Source organism: Alosa alosa, chromosome 1 (assembly GCF_017589495.1).
Source record: "Alosa alosa isolate M-15738 ecotype Scorff River chromosome 1, AALO_Geno_1.1, whole genome shotgun sequence".
Taxonomy (NCBI): Eukaryota; Metazoa; Chordata; class Actinopteri; order Clupeiformes; family Clupeidae; genus Alosa; species Alosa alosa.
In genome coordinates this window covers 12467029-12487676 of record NC_063189.1, presented here as the reverse complement: position 1 = coordinate 12487676, position 20648 = coordinate 12467029, and the positions used below count along the sequence as shown (strand labels likewise).

At 41.7% G+C, this 20648-nt stretch overlaps 1 protein-coding gene across 1 annotated transcript in view; it reads right to left on the bottom strand.

Annotated features, from left to right (window-relative positions):
• The window catches only part of lamc1 (laminin, gamma 1), a 48052-nt gene extending 29456 nt beyond the window's left edge, over positions 1 to 18596 (bottom strand). Inside the window, exon 1 of the mRNA XM_048248917.1 lies at positions 17899 to 18596. Within this exon, the coding sequence (XP_048104874.1) occupies positions 17899 to 18268 (370 nt within the window). The 5' untranslated portion in view covers positions 18269 to 18596. The remainder of the gene's footprint in view (positions 1 to 17898) is intronic.
• Positions 18597 to 20648: the final 2052 nt, after the last annotated feature.

Genomic DNA, 20648 nt, shown 5'->3' with positions numbered 1-20648 from the left:
TACTGGCCAAGTTAAGCTCTTAACTATTTAGGTTGAAGATTTGGCCTATGCCTGTACCAACCACCTCAAGCAGAGCTGGATACAGTACCTCTGTGATACATGCCCCACTAATTACAGTGAAGGCATTAAAGGAAGTTCAGCAAGTCTGCAGGGGACTTAAGTGCTTGTTGGGAACTCAGAGTCTGTCATTAAACAGATAAGGCCTATGGAGGCATACACACACAGGCATTCACACAGAGACACAGACTCACGTTTTTGTATGGCCTATCAGGCCATCTGACCCCTGCCTTGTGTAAAGATAAACAGCGGAGTGGCCATCCAGGCAGGGCTTTAAAATTCACACACACACAAGGCCTCAACATGAAGCAGACGTCCTGTGGACCACACCACCAAGTGAGAGAAGCAAACAAGGCCCTGCCCTGCCTAGACACCCAGAAGTTCTGAGAGAGATCAACTCTGACACTCTGATCTTCCTAAGATTAATGCTTTTATTTATATATACTCTTTTGATCCCGTGAGGGAAATTTGGTCTCTGCATTTATCCCAATCCATGAATTAGTGAAACACACAGTGTACACACAGTGAGGTGAAGCACACACTAATCCCGGCGCAGTGAGCTGCCTGCATCAACAGCGGCGCTCGGGGAGCAGTGAGGGGTTAGGTGCCTTGCTCAAGGGCACTTCAGCCGTGCCTACTGGTCGGGGTTCAAACCTGCAACCCTCTGGTTACAGGTCCAAAGCTCCAAAGTGCTAACCAGTAGGCCACAGCTGCCCAAACTCCTATATGCTATATGCATATTCAAATGGTCTCAGGAAAACACCAAAACACAATTCGTAATGCTATTGGTTCTTTATTTAACTGGCACTATACTTATATGTGTACACAGGGGAGAGAAGTCAACAGTGGGGTAGGTGCAGTGGGTGTTGCTCAATGGGGGATGTTTGGGGAGAGCCCTGTGGGGTATGAGACTAGAGACTGCATGTAGGACAGGGGGTGGGATAGAGATCTGGGGAGTGGGGTGGGAGGATAATGATTGAGCTTAATGTCCAGGGCCCCAAAGTCGTTACTCAAGAAAGCGTAAACAAGCCCAGAGATGTGCGATGTGACAATGTGCCGAGTTGGGAAACACTGTGCTTGAGGCATTCCTTGAGGCATTCACCCCTGGGGAAGAATATGAAATGACTGAAAATCAATGGCAAATTGATTTCCAATGACTGGCAAATCAGAGAGGTCAAAGGTTTGAAAGACTGTTTCAAGAATGTGACAAAAGAACTAACACCACTCTCACTTATGAAGAGACAGAATGTGGCGCAAGAACTAACAACACTCTCACTTTGCAGGTATGAAGAAATGTGGAATCCAGCTGAAGTGAGGTACTGTTCACTGTCCAACTGATTGGTACACAACTCAAATCTTAAATGATCAAAATAAAGCAGGCCACATAAAGCATTAATAAACATTAAACACTAAGGAAAGAACATGTCATTCCAACATGACTCATAGTCAACCGTAACTCTAATATTTTCAGCTACGAGTATTGTACCACCCTCATCAAGGCTTGACTTGTGTGGGTTGCCAAACACAAGACTATTTAATGACCCTATTTGGCTACCCATCCTACACCTCTCTTACAAATAGATGTTACAATGTGGGAAAAGTAACGACAAAACAGGCAGTAAAACAGGCCCATAAGAGACCACCCAAGGATTTAGTTCAGAGACAAAGGAAGTAAGTGGGACAACCGGCCAGGTCAGATAGCACTGTGTGTTCCTGCCTGTCTGTCTGTGAAGGATCCCCCCCCTGCAGCTATGCTAAACCACCTGCTCTTTTTACACTAGCTGATATTGACACAAAGCATGTCCACACAGAACACACCACAACAAATGGCAAATAGTCAACCTCTGGTCTCAATGGCCACTATTCATGATCAACTCGCATTTATCTTGAAGCTAACAGAGAAGCTTCATATTTGAAAAAGCACAAGTCAATCTGAGAGATGTCTCCTATCCTAATAGGATGTCTCCTATTTTATGAAGGCCTTACAGTACCACTGGAATTCCAGAGGAGTGGCCATGATGTATGGTTCACTTGCTGGCCTTAAGAGGGAGGTGAGGGTTAAGCAAGAACTCAGGGGAGTGGAGAGGTTAGCTGGGAAATATTTCATGGTTGACGACTGATGGGTTTCTGCAACTTAAAATGTTTGTCACAGGTCAATGAGCAAGGGACTGGTACCAGTAACATTGCCAATAATTAGCCACAAAGGCAATACAATGCATAGCAGAGTTTAACACAAGCTCTCTTGAAGAAACCTTCTCGCAAAAGGTTGAGACAGCATGAAAGGGATGCTTCGGGGCACTGGCATTCAGTATACCACACAAAAGACCAGACATACTCACAACGCTGGTCACACATTCTAGTCTTCAAGGAACCACATCAGAGGTAATTCACAGACAAGTCTTTGTGGTTGACTAGTCATAACAATGGGCTTTTCTGCTCTGAGTAACAACATGCATGCTGGTGGCGTGTTGAGAGGTAGACAGCCTTAGGACATTGGCATCATACACATAATCATAGTCCGATTTGAAACTTATAACTTTTTAACTTTACTGTAGGCCATCTAAAATAGACAACTACATGTACATAAAAAATACATAAACCAGGAATCATCTGAACTTTTCTTACTAAAGTAACACTTTTCTGACTAACTGAGCAGAAGGTTGCCAGGCTATTATTTTATTTCTTAATAAGAAAAAAAAAATCAATTAACCTCAACGGCTCATGGGTTGCCAACAGGCCAGAACATCTGTAGTGCAGAGTTAATGGTAAACCAAGTTACGGTAAATCCTAAAACACATCTAAAGGTTGTATCTTATTTGCTAACGTTATCTGGCTTGCTAGTGTCAGATACGAAACCCTACTGCCAGAATGTATTTAGAACACAGTGAACAGTTCCCAGCTAACTTTGGTGGAAGACTAAGTTCCACATGAGAATAATTATGGTTAAATACATTATGAAGCATGACTAATAAACAATGTATTGTGTAAAGGATATTTCTTCTCTAGTCAGCGCAGCCATGTACGCATGATTTAACACGGATGCTAGACATGGAACAGCTGCATAAACAGTTACAGTAGTGGTGCCAAAGCTTGATGTCCGGGCCACCTCCTCAAATAGCATACTTGGACCTGCAGGATGGGGGCTGTATTTTAAGGACCCCTTGCACCAGGCTCATATCGGTGTCTTTGGGCTGGGTGGACATGCAGGCTAAGCCCAGGCTTATGCATTACATCCTTTTTTAAACCTCATAATTTGTAGGATTTCATTTTGGTCAATGACAAAGGGCATTATTGAAAGCTTAATTGTACAGTTATTTCACATCATTCACAGCAACAGCTATTATTATGTGAATAATGTATACAGTCTTGAAAATGTTGAAATGTAAAAAAAATAGCTATTATAACAGTTGAAACATTGGCTTTGTAAGAGTTTAACACAAGGTCTTACATATGGCTGCAGACACAAATGATCTGGAATAGGCCTACTAATGAACTTGAACACTAATGCCTGTTTAAACATCTATGATAAAAAAAAAGAAAACTGCTGTTATGTGGCAATATAGGTGAGGTAACCATAAAAAAAAAAAAAAAATCCACCTGTCATAATGGATGTTTGTGAGGGATTTGTTGAGGGAGCCTATGAAGCACCACTGAAGCAACCAAAGGAACCCCAAAAAAAGGGACCAAACTTTCAGAGTTTCAGCCCGGGTGGTGGTGTGTAAATCAGTTTCCATGTCAGCCACAATCTCCATAATTATCTGTTTACTACTCTTACTGCAGACAACCCTTTCAGCCCCTTCCCTGCACCCCCCTCCGACCACAAGAAGATCATTCCTTACTCAAAACAGGGTAAAATTACACTGCAAGCATCTGCATGTCCTAGTAATGCACCCCCCCTCCCCTACCATGTCTTTCTCTGTCGATGTTCCACAGACGCACATTTGCCGTCTCTATAATAAGGAAAGTCCTCTCCCTCGGGCATTTAATCATTTCCTGAATGTAAGGCAAGTCAACATCTCTAGTGTGAGACAAAGAGGAGGAGCAGGGGGATACAGATCTCAAGGCCTCCCGCGGAGTGAGAATGTACTTCCTCCGCACTTGCAGAAGGGGTCAGGGGATGCTCTCAGTCCACTCGGTCAACCCATTTTTTCCCCCACAAGTCGGCGTCTGGAAGTCCCTAACGACTACACATTTGGTCATCCCAGGACAGGTGGGGTAGTGAGGACACTGATTACTGAGACGCACGCTGAGCAAAATGCTATTTTGTTGTACAACAAGCCCTCAAGACATTATTTCGGATGGGGGGGAATTTTGGATGGGGGGGGGGGGATTGAATCAGATCACCCGGTATGCGCCAGTGTTCTAAGATAGAACAAGCTCATCAGGCAGTATGAACTGATTTAATGGCTTATTGCGACAGAAGATAACAGCAATCAAGAGGCTTCAGAAAACAATCAACAAAGTGTGAAATGACAGAAGAGTAAAGAGGCCCCAATAAGGGTTCTGGACAGTAGACGCCTCCTTAGTGTAAGAGGGGAAAAGAAGTATTTCGTTAACGTTCTTCTGCAACATTCTATGCTGGTTTAAGGATTTGCTGCAAAGTAGGGCAACCAAACAACAAATTGCTGACTCTGGTGATAGCAGCTTTCAAAAGACAAAAGAGATACTGCCCATACAACCTGCAGTCGTAGAAAGATAAGAGCCATAAAGAAAACGTTTTATTCTAATAGACAAATCAAAAGCGAAACCCCCAGCCCAAAGCTGTACTTTTATTGCCGTTGAACTTGTTGACTTTTGAGCGGGTAAGATTAATATCTAGGGAGCTTTTGAATTGTGTTTTGTTTAGTCTAAACCTGCATATGCTTGACAGAAGCAGCTAGGAGATAGTATTTATATTTTGAAGGGATGAAACACTAAGCCGCAATAGATTGTACATAAAGGGTACATGTAGAACATTTTGTCAATGCACTTGTGAACCTTGTGTTAACCAATTTAATACTTTGATGTTACAATATCAATTTCATATCCAGGACACTTTGAAATAAACACTCTTTCAAACTATGAAGTGTCTGAAAAATGTTTAGATTTTCAATGTAATTCTTAGTTCACTGGTGAACGACCCAGGCATTTGTGATTCTACTTGCGGGATACACCACCAGAGCCCAGCCCAACTGCATACTGACTCACCATCAGCAGCTTTCACAGCACAAACAAGATATGCTATGTATACACACCACACACACACACACACACACACACAATCATTTCAATGAGTTTTTTCAGAGGACTACTTCATGTAGCAGATAGCAATAACGATGACAAGGTCCGAGTTAAGTGAGCTTACTTGAAGCTTAGAAAAGTATGCAACGCTTGCTTATTAGTATGAAGCTGCGTATGTAGCTGCCTGGAACAGTGTGCACATGGACCCCACAAGACAATTCACTCACTAGACAGAAAAAGAAAGAACATCACTTAACCCACAAGAGGTTGTTGCTCAGCCAAAGTTAAATACAGCTCAGAATAAATAAATGGAAAGAAGGCCTATGGACAGCTGCTTTGGCTAAAACTGATCTTGGAGTGGGCAGCGAGAGAAATTTATGCACAGACTACAGCATGATTCATAACGGCTAAAGGGCAAATAGATAATAATACAGTGCCTACCACCTTGAGTCTCCATGCAATGCGACTCGACTGCAACATAAAGAGTAGTAATTACAGTTGTTGGGGCCAAGCTAGCTACACTTCCTTTTCATTTTGTATATAGAATATGGCTGATTACTTCACTTTGAGTGACTTCCTGCACTGCCAGAGGCACAATAGAATGGGAGTGAGTGCTTCATCCAGATGTCAGTTCTCTATAAAGAACAATGCCTACTGTCTACTGCTCATCCTGAAATGTGATGGACACATTGATGCCAATATCAGTCACATGGGCATGCACAAACTGTATATAACTGCACTATAACTGTATCTAACTGATCTATAACTGTGTCTTTTGACAAAGCGGAGTCATACACTTTGTCACGTTTAATTAAAGATATCACAGAGAGGTGAATACAAACTTAACATAGGGCACACAAAGAAATTGTCTTGTCATGGTTTAGGGATCAACCATGCCCACACATCTCTTTATACCAACAAATGAGCATGTGAGGCTGAGAGTTGACAATTTTTTTCCACAAGCGTCAATTTGCCATCTACGTTACAGCCCCTGTTCACTTTGACGTTTCCTGCCCGGCTTGTAAGGTCAGGTCCAAGAGGAAGCGGAGTTGGCAGGTTTCCCTCAGCATAACTGCAGTTTACTCCTGAGTATCAGTTTAAATTTCCGGCCTCAAAGAGCAGAGTGTACTCAGGGAGGCATGCTGCAGGAATCCCATAAACTCTGCACAAACCCTGCCATGCAATTAAGGCTTCTGTTCAGCAACCTCAGGAAGTTTGCTTCCATCACAGAGGTCATAATGACAAGTGTTGTAAGAAATACATCACAGGGAAAAATATGTACATTGGGGCTTTTTGAAATGGAGACTAGATGTTGAACAAATCCTTAGGCTACACAAAGACCACACTCACAGAACATTAGCAGGGGTCTACATAATAGCCTCAACATTTCTGGGCTTAAGAAAAACAAAGAGAGAAATTGAGTAAATAGGACTGTAAATACCCTAATCACAGCTTGAGGGGTGGGGGGACACAAGGAGCGTTAAGAGGGGTCTTGAGTTAGTTGCGAGCCATTAAACACAGAAAATTGGGGGCACCGTGCGTGGAGGAGCCGCGGCCTGTTTAGACATGTATCAGACGAGCAGGGCGCTGGCTAATGAAATCTTACGGGTCACACTGAGGTCAGCTGTTCGTCTTAAGGATCATTCCTTCTCAAGGTGGGCCTGTGTGGCCAAAAAGCCACAGTCCCAACAGGAAGAGAAATTCACAGGAAGGGTAGAGGATTCAGGAGGGCACACAGTCACCTCTCTCGCAGTCAAAACTTTGGTTTTCACAGCTCACCAGTTTTAGGGAGAGTAGGCATCTCCACAGGTATGTTCCCAAATGACCCCACACTGAACACATTCCCCCATTCCTGCACAGGGGATATTGGGGTGGAGAGCTCTGTGAGCAGCAACCTGGTGACAAGGGAGTCCCTGTGCGAATAGGTGAGTCTCCAGGCTCCCAGACCTCAGCCACCCAACCCCCCACCTGCCTCAACCTGTCACTGGCCTTTCAATTAGCGTACAACAGCAAGAATGTTAAGTTTTGACTTCAAAGTAAACACTGATGAATAGACAGCAAACATAGGCTGTGTTTAAGCTCTTCTACTGAGCCTGTAGAGGGCAAATCAAGAGGAGCACAGCGTCCATCAACAGGAATAACCTAACAGCTCTGCATGCAAGGGGTTGGGAGCAGGCGAGAAGAGAAGAGAAGAGGAAAAACGAGAGAAAAAAAAAAAGATTGTTGCTCTAAAGTGAAAAAGTAAAGAGAGGATAGAGACAGGAGAAATGGGGGGGGGGGGGTCTATAGTTGAACTAGTAGGAATGACAAACAAAAAGACTAATCCAGTGACTGAATAACCCCTCCCCCATGTAAAGAAAAAAATACAAAGGGGTTTTGTGAGGTTGTAGAACTTGGGGAGGGTGGGCAAGAGATTGGAGTGGGGGACAGGTTGGAGGGGTGTGGGGATAGGTTGGAGGGGTGTGTGTGTGTGTGGGGGGCAGTGGGCCATGCCTCAGATCTAAAGATAGGACCCTGACGTTGTCTCACAGAGGCCACGGCATGCGACGAGTTTCTATTCAAAGGACTTAGGAGACGCCACTGAAGACATTCCTACATTTTTTTGCTTTAATAAGGTCCTGGCAAAGTCTTTGTGTTTTAAAAATCCTTGACGGACTTACGTTGTTCAAGCCCAAGCCTTCACCATGAACTGATAATGGAGATAGGCAAATCCTTCCTAAATCTGCCTTCACAAAAAAGCTTCTAATCGAATGATTACACTAAACTGATCATTTTACCAGGATTTTACCATCCTGAAAATCAAAGTCAAAACAGGATTCCTCTAATAACAACAGGAAGCTGTTTAAAAGATAGGCCACTTCTTATCAATAATGTCATCCAAAATAGTGTCCCTGAGATGTTCCAAAAAAAGAAAGAAAAAAAAGAGAAGTACTTCTAGTCGACCTGAGGTTTGGCTTATACTTGCTTTGTTAAACCAGGTTACCAACTCTGCCAACATCGGTTTCTTTCCTACAGATAGCAATAGGCAGATTCAACCAAACTACACTCAACTTGAATGCACACTAAGAAAAGCAAGCAATAACAGTTTCCCTTTGCAGCGGAAGGCATTATCAGTTTGTTCCTGAACAGAGATGAACACCCAACTGACCAGCATCATGACAGGAAGAGTTATACGCATATGAACACGGAGATGAGGGTTGGGCTAACATTCTCTGCTATTTCAGCCTCCAGACTGTCTAACAAAGATTAGAGCAGGAAATCCATTTTCGGTATACGTTTTTTCTATGCAGGGTTTTTCCTGGGCGAAATAAAGCAAACGTTTGGGGACAGCATTGACAAAATGACAATGCAATTTGATCGAGGGGGCTGCCTCACAAGTCTCTATGCAGGAAAAAGAAACCTGCTATGGCATGGCCCTTTAAATTAAATGAAAGATTCTGACCTACTGAAGCAACAAAAGCTAGAAGCCATGTAGGAACAACAAAAATACTCTCAAGAGTGAATTCACCAGAGCAGGGCAAATTATAAAATACTTTACCTGTTTGACTGAACATCTAGACTTCAACGCCCTATATCCAACCATGATAAATATCAATATACAACATTTTTGTTTTCCTTTTTGCCAATTTGCGTTTTATTAAAGTACATCTAACATAGTTAGGGGTCTCTACCTGCATGGTCTGATCAGTAATGATACTCTACAGTCACCTTTGCAGAAAAGAAGGAATGTCACAACAAAGTGAAGAATTTGCTTTGTTGTTCCACAGGAAGAGATCATGTTTAGCTAGAACCGTCAAAGGACGTTAGGAATACGATTACAGCCAGAGCCCGATTGTTTCTCTGGACCGGAAAAATGAAGTGACCCTTGCAAAATTCAATAAATAAAACTAGACTCCAATAAAACACGGGAAGGGCAGTGGACAAACAATGTGTTTACTTGACAAATAGCCAGTAAATCTGGGCCGCATCCCAATATTTAATAACTAGACTTCCTTCCACTTTGCATCAAGTCTCTGTAATATAAACATATTTGCCACACATTTCAAAATAATACTGACCCGAGGATCATAGTTGTAATGATTTTCCCTTGGCTGCAATAAATACCATGCAAGACAATCGAGTTTCATGTGTTATTTCACCCCCTTTTGAAACTCTACATGACCTGTGATTTTGATATATTAAAGGGACACCAGGCAAGCCTGATGCTTTTTCTCTGCGAAACTCCCCCTCGCTCGGTCTGAAGCTCTTTTCCTTTTCTTTATCCTCCATCAAGGGGTTTCGCTGCTTCTTCGCCGGCTCTGCCATTATACACACGTTTGCAACAATCGCTAGCGTTTCTTTAGCCTGCCTCTGTGCTGTGGATGCAGGATGTAAACTGACCCTGCTTCGGTCGGCGGGTACGATACACTGAACTTGCAAGCGGGATATTCTTCCTACAGGCAGTAAGGGCCGGCGAGAGTCTCTTCATTCGCCATGTAATGAGTCATTTAACCATATACCGACTTACGAAGATGAGTAATTAACACAAAAACGTTGCCTGGTGTCCTTTTAAATGTGCAATTACATGTGGAACTTGTGTTATTTCTTTCTCTATGTTGAACTTGTGAGAAAATATCGACTTCACTGTAATATTTTGTAATGCAAGTTCAAGTATTATAGTGTCATATGGTGAGAACAGGTATTTTTATCTGCAATTAATACAAAAGTGACCTAACCAGCTTGCTGTAAGCACATCCATTTAAAGATATGATCCAACAGACATGTTCAATGTGACATTGGGGTAATGAGCATTGCATATAATTGCCATAACTAAGAACCGGAAAAGAAAATGCATGTTGACCATGTTAAGTTTGCTACAGAAATGTTACAGATCATACTGAATCTGATTTCTTAAATCATCGTTTTCTTTTTTTAGATTTTTGCACAGCCCTTCTGATTTCACACTGGTAGTGACAAAGACTGTCATATGTTATACATGAAGTCACAATCTGCACACTTAATACCATGGCAATCGTTAGGCTACAATGGACATAATTTGAAAGGAGCTGGACATGGAGCTAAATCTAAAGTGTTTTTGAGCCAACACCAGGCGTGCATCACACTAGTTGGCACTTGGCAAGAGTCTATTCTATAACCTATGTATCTTGACATACTGTACAAGGGTGAGCCAGTGACTCTCTGAAAATAGTAGCCACTATCCTGAACTGCTATGAAGAGATCATGCTGTGTGGTACATTTAGTTGTGTCGTCTGTCTGACATCACACTTCCCAAAGCAAATACATGGAGGAAGGGATCTTTCAAAAACAAATCTTGATTATGCCATTAACAGTATAACAATGAGACAACTCTACAAAGATAGGACCGCTATTTGGGCTTGGGGGGTTGGGGATACAGTCATGCAAGTCTCGACAAAACAGTTTATAGAAGCCAAATATCATTCAGTACTTATTTCACTAAAAATAATAATTTATGAGGGTTTGTTTCTCTGTAGTCTTCCAAATAAAAAAGGCTAAACTGGGCCAAGATCGGATACTATGTTATTTTACCACTTCACTTCATAATAACAAAGGAAAATCATCATGTGGAGAGTTTGTTCATACAGTCTGAAACTCCATTGGTATCCAATTGGAAAAAAAAAAAGACCTGATCTTCTATGTTGTCCATGCTCCAGAGGGGTAAAAAGCACACCACTGCCATTTTAAGAACATGATCGTGCCTTAAAGCAGCATGCCTTTCAGTCACTAATGCACAGCACATTTGGACAGACCCCTGCACCTACGCCCCACTGGGAAGGTTTTTTACCATCTAACTTCTAACTATCATTTCAAGACAGTAAACTGTATAAAAACACTTATTCTATTAATAATGAAACCAAAATTAAAACAAAAAGTCATGTGAGAGCAGGGGCTGTGATTAAAACAAAATAGGGTATGACCTTTTCGATTGATTTTTATGAATTCCTTATTTAAACACAGATGACAGACACTTCAGACCAATCAAGGGAGAGATCCAACTGTAGACGATGTCCCACTGTGAGGTCATCACATTTTTTACTGTGGTGTCATGCGAAAATTTGTTTACATGTGGGAACAGCTGTATTTGGCCAAAGGCTGCAAGAGAGGGGTGGATAAAGGGTGTCCTTTTTACACTTCTAAACTAGTCTTTGAAGCCTTTGAAGAGTTTGTTGGAAAAAAGAAACAGTCTTGATATTAGATACGCTTTAAGACAACACCTTGAAAACAGAGATACAAGTAAATTATACTGTATAACATCTGAAGTGTAGTTTAATGAAGCGTACAGACTACAAAGGACAAAACTTGCCCTAGCTAAAAGAACGGCACATGATAATTGACCCAGTCTCACTCATAAGAAGAAACCTAGGATACTTCAGGAGGAGACCCCTTTTGAACCTTAATGTTTGTGCTGCTAAATCTAATGGCCAAAGTTGGTTAAACTGTTAATTCAAATGGCATGACATTTAAAAATCAAAAGGTCAGGCTCCCCCTCACTCACTCAAAGAAAGATGTAGAGGTCTGACTATGGTGTGCGATTCCTGAGTGTTGTGGTAAAAATGGAAATGAACACTCATCCATTGCCACTTCACCAGTATTCACCAGTACCAAATTATATGCCCTCGGGATAAAGAGAGGTTTGAATGCCCAATCACGGATACTTTGCTATTAGGAGGGCTGAAGGCAAACAAGATAAGAGCAACTAATTGAGCGTAACCAGAGGGATAAGTTTAGAGAAAGAGTCTCGAAAAACATTACTCAAGAGGTTCCCACAAATGCACATGTATGCATCGATGTTGCAAGAACAAAGACATTTTGAAGTTGACGTAGGCATAAGCATACTTCAAAACATCTGCGTTTATTCAACATGGATACATATGTGTGCATTTGTCTCTAGAATGTATTCCAGTTTTGCTGCTGCAGGCATGTCTGCTAGTGTACTGTACATTTAATCAGTGTTTGAAGTCATCACTCTCCATTGCGGGAATCTACAGTAAAAAATTGTGTGTTTCAACTATAGATTTCTGGGCCCCTTTTCTTCTCGTCAATAGAGATAGCTACAGTACCTAACTTAAAAAATCGTTGCTGGTAATGTAAGCAGTAGTTGTATTCCCAGGGTGCAAACATACTAACGAAAATGGGTATCTTTACTGGAAGTAAATAGCGCAAGCATTTTGTCGTCACTCTGCTTTGGCATCCTGGTGATGGAAATTGTGCACAAAACTCTGCACAAACGTATAGCCGTGCCTTGGAACTAAGCTTACACTCAGTCTTTAAACTCAAAAAGACTGAGATCACATTCTATTTGTGTTTGAGTTGAGCTTGTGAGAAAATATTGACTTCACTGCAACATTTTGTGGTTGTGAGAACGGGTATGGGTGGTGAGAACAGGTATTTTTAGATGAACAGAATACAGAAGCAGAATACAGAAGTGAATTACAAGTTTGCTGTAACCACATCCTTGTCAATGTATGTGCCAATAGGCATCAACATGTTCAATGTAGCATGGGGCACCCATCAATTTCTAACAGGAGGACAAACTTTCTGATTCTTACTAACTAGCATACTACTACCCTGTAGTAGCCCCAAACTTTGCGGAGGAAAAATGTAAAAAAAATAAAATAAAATAAAAAAAAACTAAAGAAAATGCACGATTTCAGTGCATTTTCAGACACTACCCTGAAGGACACTACCAGACACTACTCTACCACATCTCACGGTCCCATGATACACAAATTAATCCATGGCTCGCAAGGAATCCCATCTACTCTGAACATCCACACCCAGATATCAGAGTACACCAACACTTCCTAACAGCATGATCTGTTCTCAGGAGTTTATGACAAAAGTCCAACCACAATCACCACAGCAAAGAAGGGGGAAGGGCAGTCATCATTATCCATTGGGGGACAGGCCAGGTGACCACTGGGTTTCCTCCATCAAATGAACATGTCCTTGTATTCCAACAAATGAAGCAGCACTGCAGCTCCCCTTCACTACAACAAAGCAATTAAGTGGGTTCCCCCCCAGAAAGCGCTCATACCGGCAAGGATCAACAGCTCACAATGGCTTTATCACAGGGAAATGAGGAAGACTGGGAAGGAGTCCTGCATTTTGTCCTCTCTGGGTGGTCCAACCAGTCATACAATTACCACAGCCACAAACTGGTTAATCCAACTCCACATTCACAGAGAGGCACAAGTGTAAGAATTCATGCTCCAAAACCAAACCACAGGAGATTTGAAACACAGACCAGCTGTCATTTTGGCTCGGATTTGGTAATTAGACAATAAGGTTAATCAGACCCCTCAGAGTACAACATAAATACAGAGGAGTCCTATAAACACAAGCTTCCCACAGTGAGATCATACCACCTTAAACATAACAATAGGTTATAACCAGATGACTCGTTCTTGTCCAGTCTCCCTCTCTTGCTCCAACTGGTATAATTTGGACCAGCTGGTCCCTCTTCAGAAATGACATGTACTTTGATGGAGTTTGGGAAAAAAAAACCCGAGAGGGACCAGGGAGACCCTTGGGCCCACAAAACATTCTCCTCCTCACTTTCCCACACTAAAAGATCCCCTTCCCATCTCTTACTCAGAGCTGAAGGAGGAGGAGACAGACAGGGGGAAGAGACGAGAGAGAGAGGAAATAGGAAGAGTAGCACAGATAGAGGAGGAAAGAAAGAGAGGGACATGGTGACATGGGGAAAATAAAGACCACTTAGAGAGCTGAGTGGGTGGGTGTGTGTGTGTGAGGGGGTATTTGTGCTTGAGTGTGATTCACACAGAAAGATGGAAACAGAGGGAGAGCTCTTCCTATGCAGAGGCCAAGTGTGGCTTTATTTCTGTCAAGTACTTTAGGGTTACTGTTTGGTCAGTTTGCTGAACATTCTCGTAGACACCTCACTGCTTGAGAGCTGGTTCCCAAGCAAGCAGTCCACATGTTCACGGCAGATGTGTTGTCTTAAGACACCCCTGAGGACAGTGATTTTGGAGGATACCATACACTGCTTTGAATAGCCGAGAAAAATGCACACGATTGCCAACAGATAGTCCAGCTTTAAGTGATTAAAGTGCAGATGTACACAGCTCCCTTCCCATTTAAAGACGTGGGGAAAACAAGGCCTGCTTCTGTATTGAATGGGCATGTAGACAGCATATGCAACACAGCTGTGTCTCCTCGCCTGAAAACAAATCATGGATTTCAGAGCCGCTTGAACAAATTCCCATCTCCAATCCTTTTCCTTCCGCATATCACAAACTGGAGACTTCTACATTTATCCAATAGGTTATAACTTTTGATGATCTCAAGGAAAGACACTGAATGAACGAAAATATGAGCAGTGAAGTATTAAGGGCAAATTTTGTTTTCAACAGATAAAACAAACAAGGGCAAAACATAACAACAGACCGACAGAACAGCAATTCAAAACAGCCTCAAACAATCTATGTAGCTCACTGTTAATGTCAGGCAGACACCACATTAAGAGCGAAACTATTATCTTCATCATTGGCTTGTGGTTGAAGCATGGTGCCATTAGAAACACTGAGATATAAACAGACCACCATTTAGCTGATCAGTGCCCAAATCCGCAAAATTCTACAGGTTAGTGATTTACACGTCATGACATTTACATAGTAATGTGTAAAATATGTCAACGTTATGTATCCTGTAACTAGCAAAACAACATTTTTGAACTTAGTTTGAATTTGAATTTTCTCTTATATCTTGTATATGCACCACAGCACCGTGCAACAAGTTTATCAGATACTAACAGACATCCAACAACAAGATTAAAAATCAGATTTTCAGTTTCCATTTGCTCTCGTCTCTCATACAAGGTCTTACAGCGGGGTAACTTTTTCACCTTAGCCATCAGGGAGGCACTATTGTATATTTTACAAGTGTTATGAGCATTCTTAACCAAGTAATATCAACAGCTCAGCACAAAGGTGTATCAGAGACATGCTGGACAGCTAGAGCAATAAATACAAAAATATATCAGGATCCTTCAGGCATAAATCTATACGTCAATATTTGATAACATGAGAGGGCAACTAATAAAGTGTTATGGTGTAGACTATGTCCACAACCATTTATAAATACTGAGAAATGTAAATCTATCTTGTTAGCCTCTCCTCCCTCCTTCCCACTTGCTAACCTAGAGACTACTTCATCTTTCCCAAAGGACTCTGTTCGTGTCATGTCAGGACATGTCAGCTTCCTGCCTAAAACCAGCCCAGGGAGAGAGAATAAAGAGATAAAACTCATCAAAGGCTTGACACATGGAAAATAAAGATTAAGTTAAAGCAGTCGTTTTGTTTGACCAAGTGACCAAAACCTGGACATTTTACACCTCCTTAGACAGAACGGCCAATTAAAGAGTTACGTCCACCCTGATCTAATTTCCTGTAAATAAGGGAAATGTACAAGAGGTTGTCCACTTTTGCGGATGACTATCCAATGTCACAGCTAATTAGAGGGCACTGTCCTAAACTGTTTTGACTAGTCTTAAAAGAAAACTACAAATCTCTCAAATTGCTGCAAAATTACCCAGAGAGTTAGAATTTGAATTCTCTCTCTCGAAAAAAAAGTAATTCTATAGGCTACACAGATAGAATATGTTTTATGGCATCATCATAATACCACAACTTCAAATAAATGAATCATTACTAAATTGGTCATTTTTAGTTAGCCTAATCAGAGGGAAGCTACCAAAAATACTTGGCTCATGCAGATTGGTGTCTCACCCTAAACAGAAATGCTGTGCAGAAGCAGAATTAATCTAGACACTGGCTATATTAATGTAAAGGGGCAACCACCATCTCCACCATTGTTGCCTCCGACAGCTGCTTTCAGCTGATTGGCCACTCTGATGCTCTCCTTTCCTAAACCAGAAGTCCAGCGTATCGTTTTGCTTAGGGAGGCAGAAATTCAATGATTCGTGTAATGCAAACAATTTCATCAGTGAACTCACGCCTGCAGAGTGAGAATGAGAAACTAGCAGAGGGGTCATACCATGCAGAGAGCCCTAAGCCTGCCATGAAACTTTCAATGTTCAGGGATTTGAATTTAATGATTCCAAAGGAGGGCTTGATTAAATCTTCATATAAGTCGAATTAACACTAATAAATTTACAGAATTTACAAGTTAATTAAGAAAAAATAAAGTTTGCCTTTGGTCAGCCAGAAACTGGATGACAAAATGCAAGCACAGACAGTACAATGCCAAAAAAATAACAACTGAGATTTTACATTTACTCAACTAAAAAAAAACAGATAGCCTAAAGCATAATGCAGCATGGAGAAAGCCTTTAAGAAAGGAAAAACAGTCTTTTAAACACTTCTTTTGCAAACCTTATCTGGTGAAAATTACACCATACCCACTTTCTCTGTTTTTAATTTCATTCATAATATCATATAGGTTTGTCTTTCAAGAGTACTACATATTTATATAAGGTTTTCATGATACAGCTTCACTCTTAGTGAATTCAGTTATTTTATCTTTCTCCATTTGGCAAGTTGAAGGCTACACCTTCTCACTCGTAGCTTATCTCTAATAATTGCTTGACACAAGAGAGCGTGCATAAAATAAGGCCTGTTAATGGTGTTCCTAAAATGACTTGCATTATTTAGAGTTTCACACTGAACCTGACAATTGTCTTTCAGTAGGCCTACATGACAGCCACTAACAACAGGCATTTGATGCATCGACCCTGGTGTGCCTGCTTTAAGTCAATACGTGGTATTATCATGACTAGTTGACATGCCTTGTGTCTTGATAATAGGTCTCCAGTGAAACCAGATCTGGCAGGTAGGCTATGCAGCCTCTACCTTATGATTACCTTTAACAGAGAGGAATCTGACGCCATCTTGTTGAGAAGATAACACAAAAGAAAGGTTTATTAAGATAACAAAATAATATTTTATCTGTAGTTGTTAGGAAGAGATATCGCAGTAGTGATTGCATCGGCTCCTTGCGAAAAGCACTGGCAAAAACTGAAAGAGGGAAGTGTGTAACCGGAGGGCATAAACTTATCGTCGTAAAAGAACAATCATGACTGCACTATCCTAGAATTCCAAACGTCCTCCAAAAACACTTTCAGAAAGCGTGCCAGGTTAAATTTTACCAGACAATTCCCACCGGCCAAAGGTTTTTCCAAGTTCTTTTAAAAGTAACAGCTGTAACAATAGGCTGGGTTCATGTCAGCTGCCGTTTGCCAGGGGAGTACTGGAAAGGCTAGAGCATACATGGCTGCAAAATTCACGAAGAGCCATGTAACAGTTTTGGACGGCCCCACCAGATTCATGACACAGCCGTGTTCAAAAAGTGTGAAGGCTGCCAATATCGACAGGCAAGGTTAGCTAGCATACACAAACTCTGTGCAGTAGCCTGGGCCTAGCGTTATCCAACAACATAAACTACTGTAAGCAAATTACTATTAAAGCAATCACAGTGAAAGACAGCCTCCGGACAAGGAAAACCGCTTATTCAAGTGCAAGATTGGTCCATAAAGGTGGCTGACCTAATATGGAATGAGGTGGTCCGAAACATATGCTACAGGTTTGCAAAATGGCATTTATTCCCTAAATTGATTCTTACCCAAGTGAAGAGTCAGATTGATGGAGTTGGGATACTGGATGCCTGCCAACATAGTTTGACTTTGCCACCAGGTGGTATCCATTTGGTTGTTATAATCAGTGAGGTACACAGCGCTATGATGTTGCTTAGGGTCCCTGGCATTGCAGATGTGGCACGACTTCGTGACCCCTGTCACTCCGGTCTGTACACAGTATTCTTCGGGAGGGGAGCCGCAAGTGTTGGTAGCTACCACGGTTACATTGAAAGCGGCGTTGACGAACTCGGGCATGCACCGTTGAGGCCGAGCGGATTCGTCCACACATTCATCCATTGCACAATGGCTGCATGCAGCCCAAAAAGTCAATAAGATCACAACGCGTAGAAAACGCATGGTTTAGTCCGTGTTAACTGGAAGTTGAAACTTTCTATAACTAATCAAGTTCCCTCTCTCCCTGCAGCTGCTGGGATCTGCGGTAACTCTCCTGTTACCGTTTTCGCGGAAAAATAAATAAAATCATGCGGAAAAGTGTGTAACTCGATTTTCACGTACAAGAGCGGTTCCTCAGCCTTAATGATTCCCTCTAAGGCGCACTCTCCTCTCCTTCTCTTTTGCAAACTTCCACGGTCTCAACACTTTTGTCACCCCCGCATTGGAAAAACTTTTGAAGGAAAAGAACTATCCGACAACACCCTAGCAGCTAGTGCGCAAGTCAAAGAACTTAAAAAAATTCCCTACGTCTACTTCCGCCTGAAGGATGCTTTGATGATCAGCCGACCCGCTGTAAAAGGCAAGTCCCAATGGCTGCGGTTTAGGGGCTAACATGGATGGGAGTGGCTAAAGGGAGAGGGGCGTATGGGCAAACTTTTCAATGGCCAGGCCCTCTGTCAACTTTCGTGACCTAGGCGCAGTAGGCGTAAACAACCCAGTTCAAGCCCAATTAATCCAATTTTTAAATAATGTCAATTCATTAAAGTAGCAGAAAAGTAGTCATAATATAGTCTACCTGAATTGGAATAAAAACATCAACAACAAAAAACGAGTAGCCGATGCAAAATTTACTTCAGAGAGGGCAGAATGCTTTCAAATATCCCAGATGAAACCTTACTATTTCATAATAATAGCCTACTTTTTAATCTCAAAATTGCCCCCTAAATTTCTACACACTCATTGCCACAATTTAAGGAAACTGGTGCTGAGGCTTGCTCTGGTTGCTTAGTAAGTTCAAAGAGCAAGGTTAAATATATTCGGTAGGGCAAGGGTGTCTCTTAAACAGGAAACCCAGAATAGCAGTATGGATGGTAACTGTTTATGGCATGCAAGTCTTGAATTACATTGCAGCCCTTATAGAATCCACGTTCTGTTGGCCTGAAAACCATTTTAGAGATTACATGGATTTTAGTTTATGATGCATTGTAGCTGCATGCTTCATTGATAACTTTCATCATTGAGGTATTTCATAGTCTTTCAATTTGTTTCTTGAAAATTATAATGTGTTGTATTTCATTAATGTGCCAGACATCTGTTTAGTAAACAACTATTTAGAGCTATATAGAAATGCAGATCAATCAAGTAGCCTATAAAGAAACATAAAGCACGTAATGGGTTAATACTAATAGGAACTGAACGATGAAAGCACACATAAACTAATGTTACAGAATTCCTACATAGTGGCACCAAACAACCACCAAAACTTAGCAATGCCAAACACTAAATTCCCCACCTCTGTGTAAACATCCTCTAAAGCTTTGTGTGTGTTCACACAACAAACAGTTTGATGGGGGTGGAGTAGAGTTAACTTCAGAGAGAGTTAATTTCAGTTGGCCTAATACGATCTGTTTCTCTGGGATAGCCTAAACATAGGCCTATAGCCTCTCTTAATGGTTTAGCCTACACAATGTATTTTCATTGAAGGGAAAATGGTATATTTTACAATGTGTATTAAACTGTATCAAACGTTAATAAACAAAGTGTCAAATGTGCACTTATCACTGAATACAATAAAATAAAATTCAAAAGGAAGTAGTATCTTTCCAGTAATGGATCTGAAAGGTGAGTAACCTGAATCAAACACTTTTTGGGCAAGAATTATGAATAGGCCTACAACTTACTTTACTCACACTATGCCATCCATACCGTAACCGAGTAGCCTATGTTTGACCCCCAAATCCGGTTTGCTTGACCAGTGTGATCACACTGTACTGTAGCTGGGCACAGTACGCTTATCCGCGCTGGGTCTGCTTGAGGAGGTGGACTCGGGCATGGTGCGGTTGGGCTTATGATCATGCCTATGCAAAGATGCGCCAGCTCAACCATTCCTGGGTACAGTTTGATGGTATAGTGTGAGTGCAGACCAAGAACGGGAGAGAACCGTAGGCTTACTCCGGCACGGTACAAGTGAACTAGGCCCAGTGTGAGTATGCCCTTAGAGCCTTTCTTCTCCATCTAACCACTCAAAGAATGGAAACTACCACATCTTTTGTGTCTGACAATTTCCTTCCTTTCTCATCACCTGTCGGATTTTTCTCTTCTGCTGTTGTATTGAGCTCATCCATTATTACCATGTCACCCATCAATCTTTCCCTTTCAACAGAGCCAGAAATTGGGGCTAGCAGTGTTAGATTTATTCTTCAGTGTCAAAAGTGCACACACTGTCAACACTCTCTGTCAGAGTCATTCCAGTTCTCCAAACTCAAACAGAAGGCCATCCTGCCATTTCAAGCTCAGACATGCTTCAACGTGCATTGTCTCGGTATAAGGACCTAGAGCACAT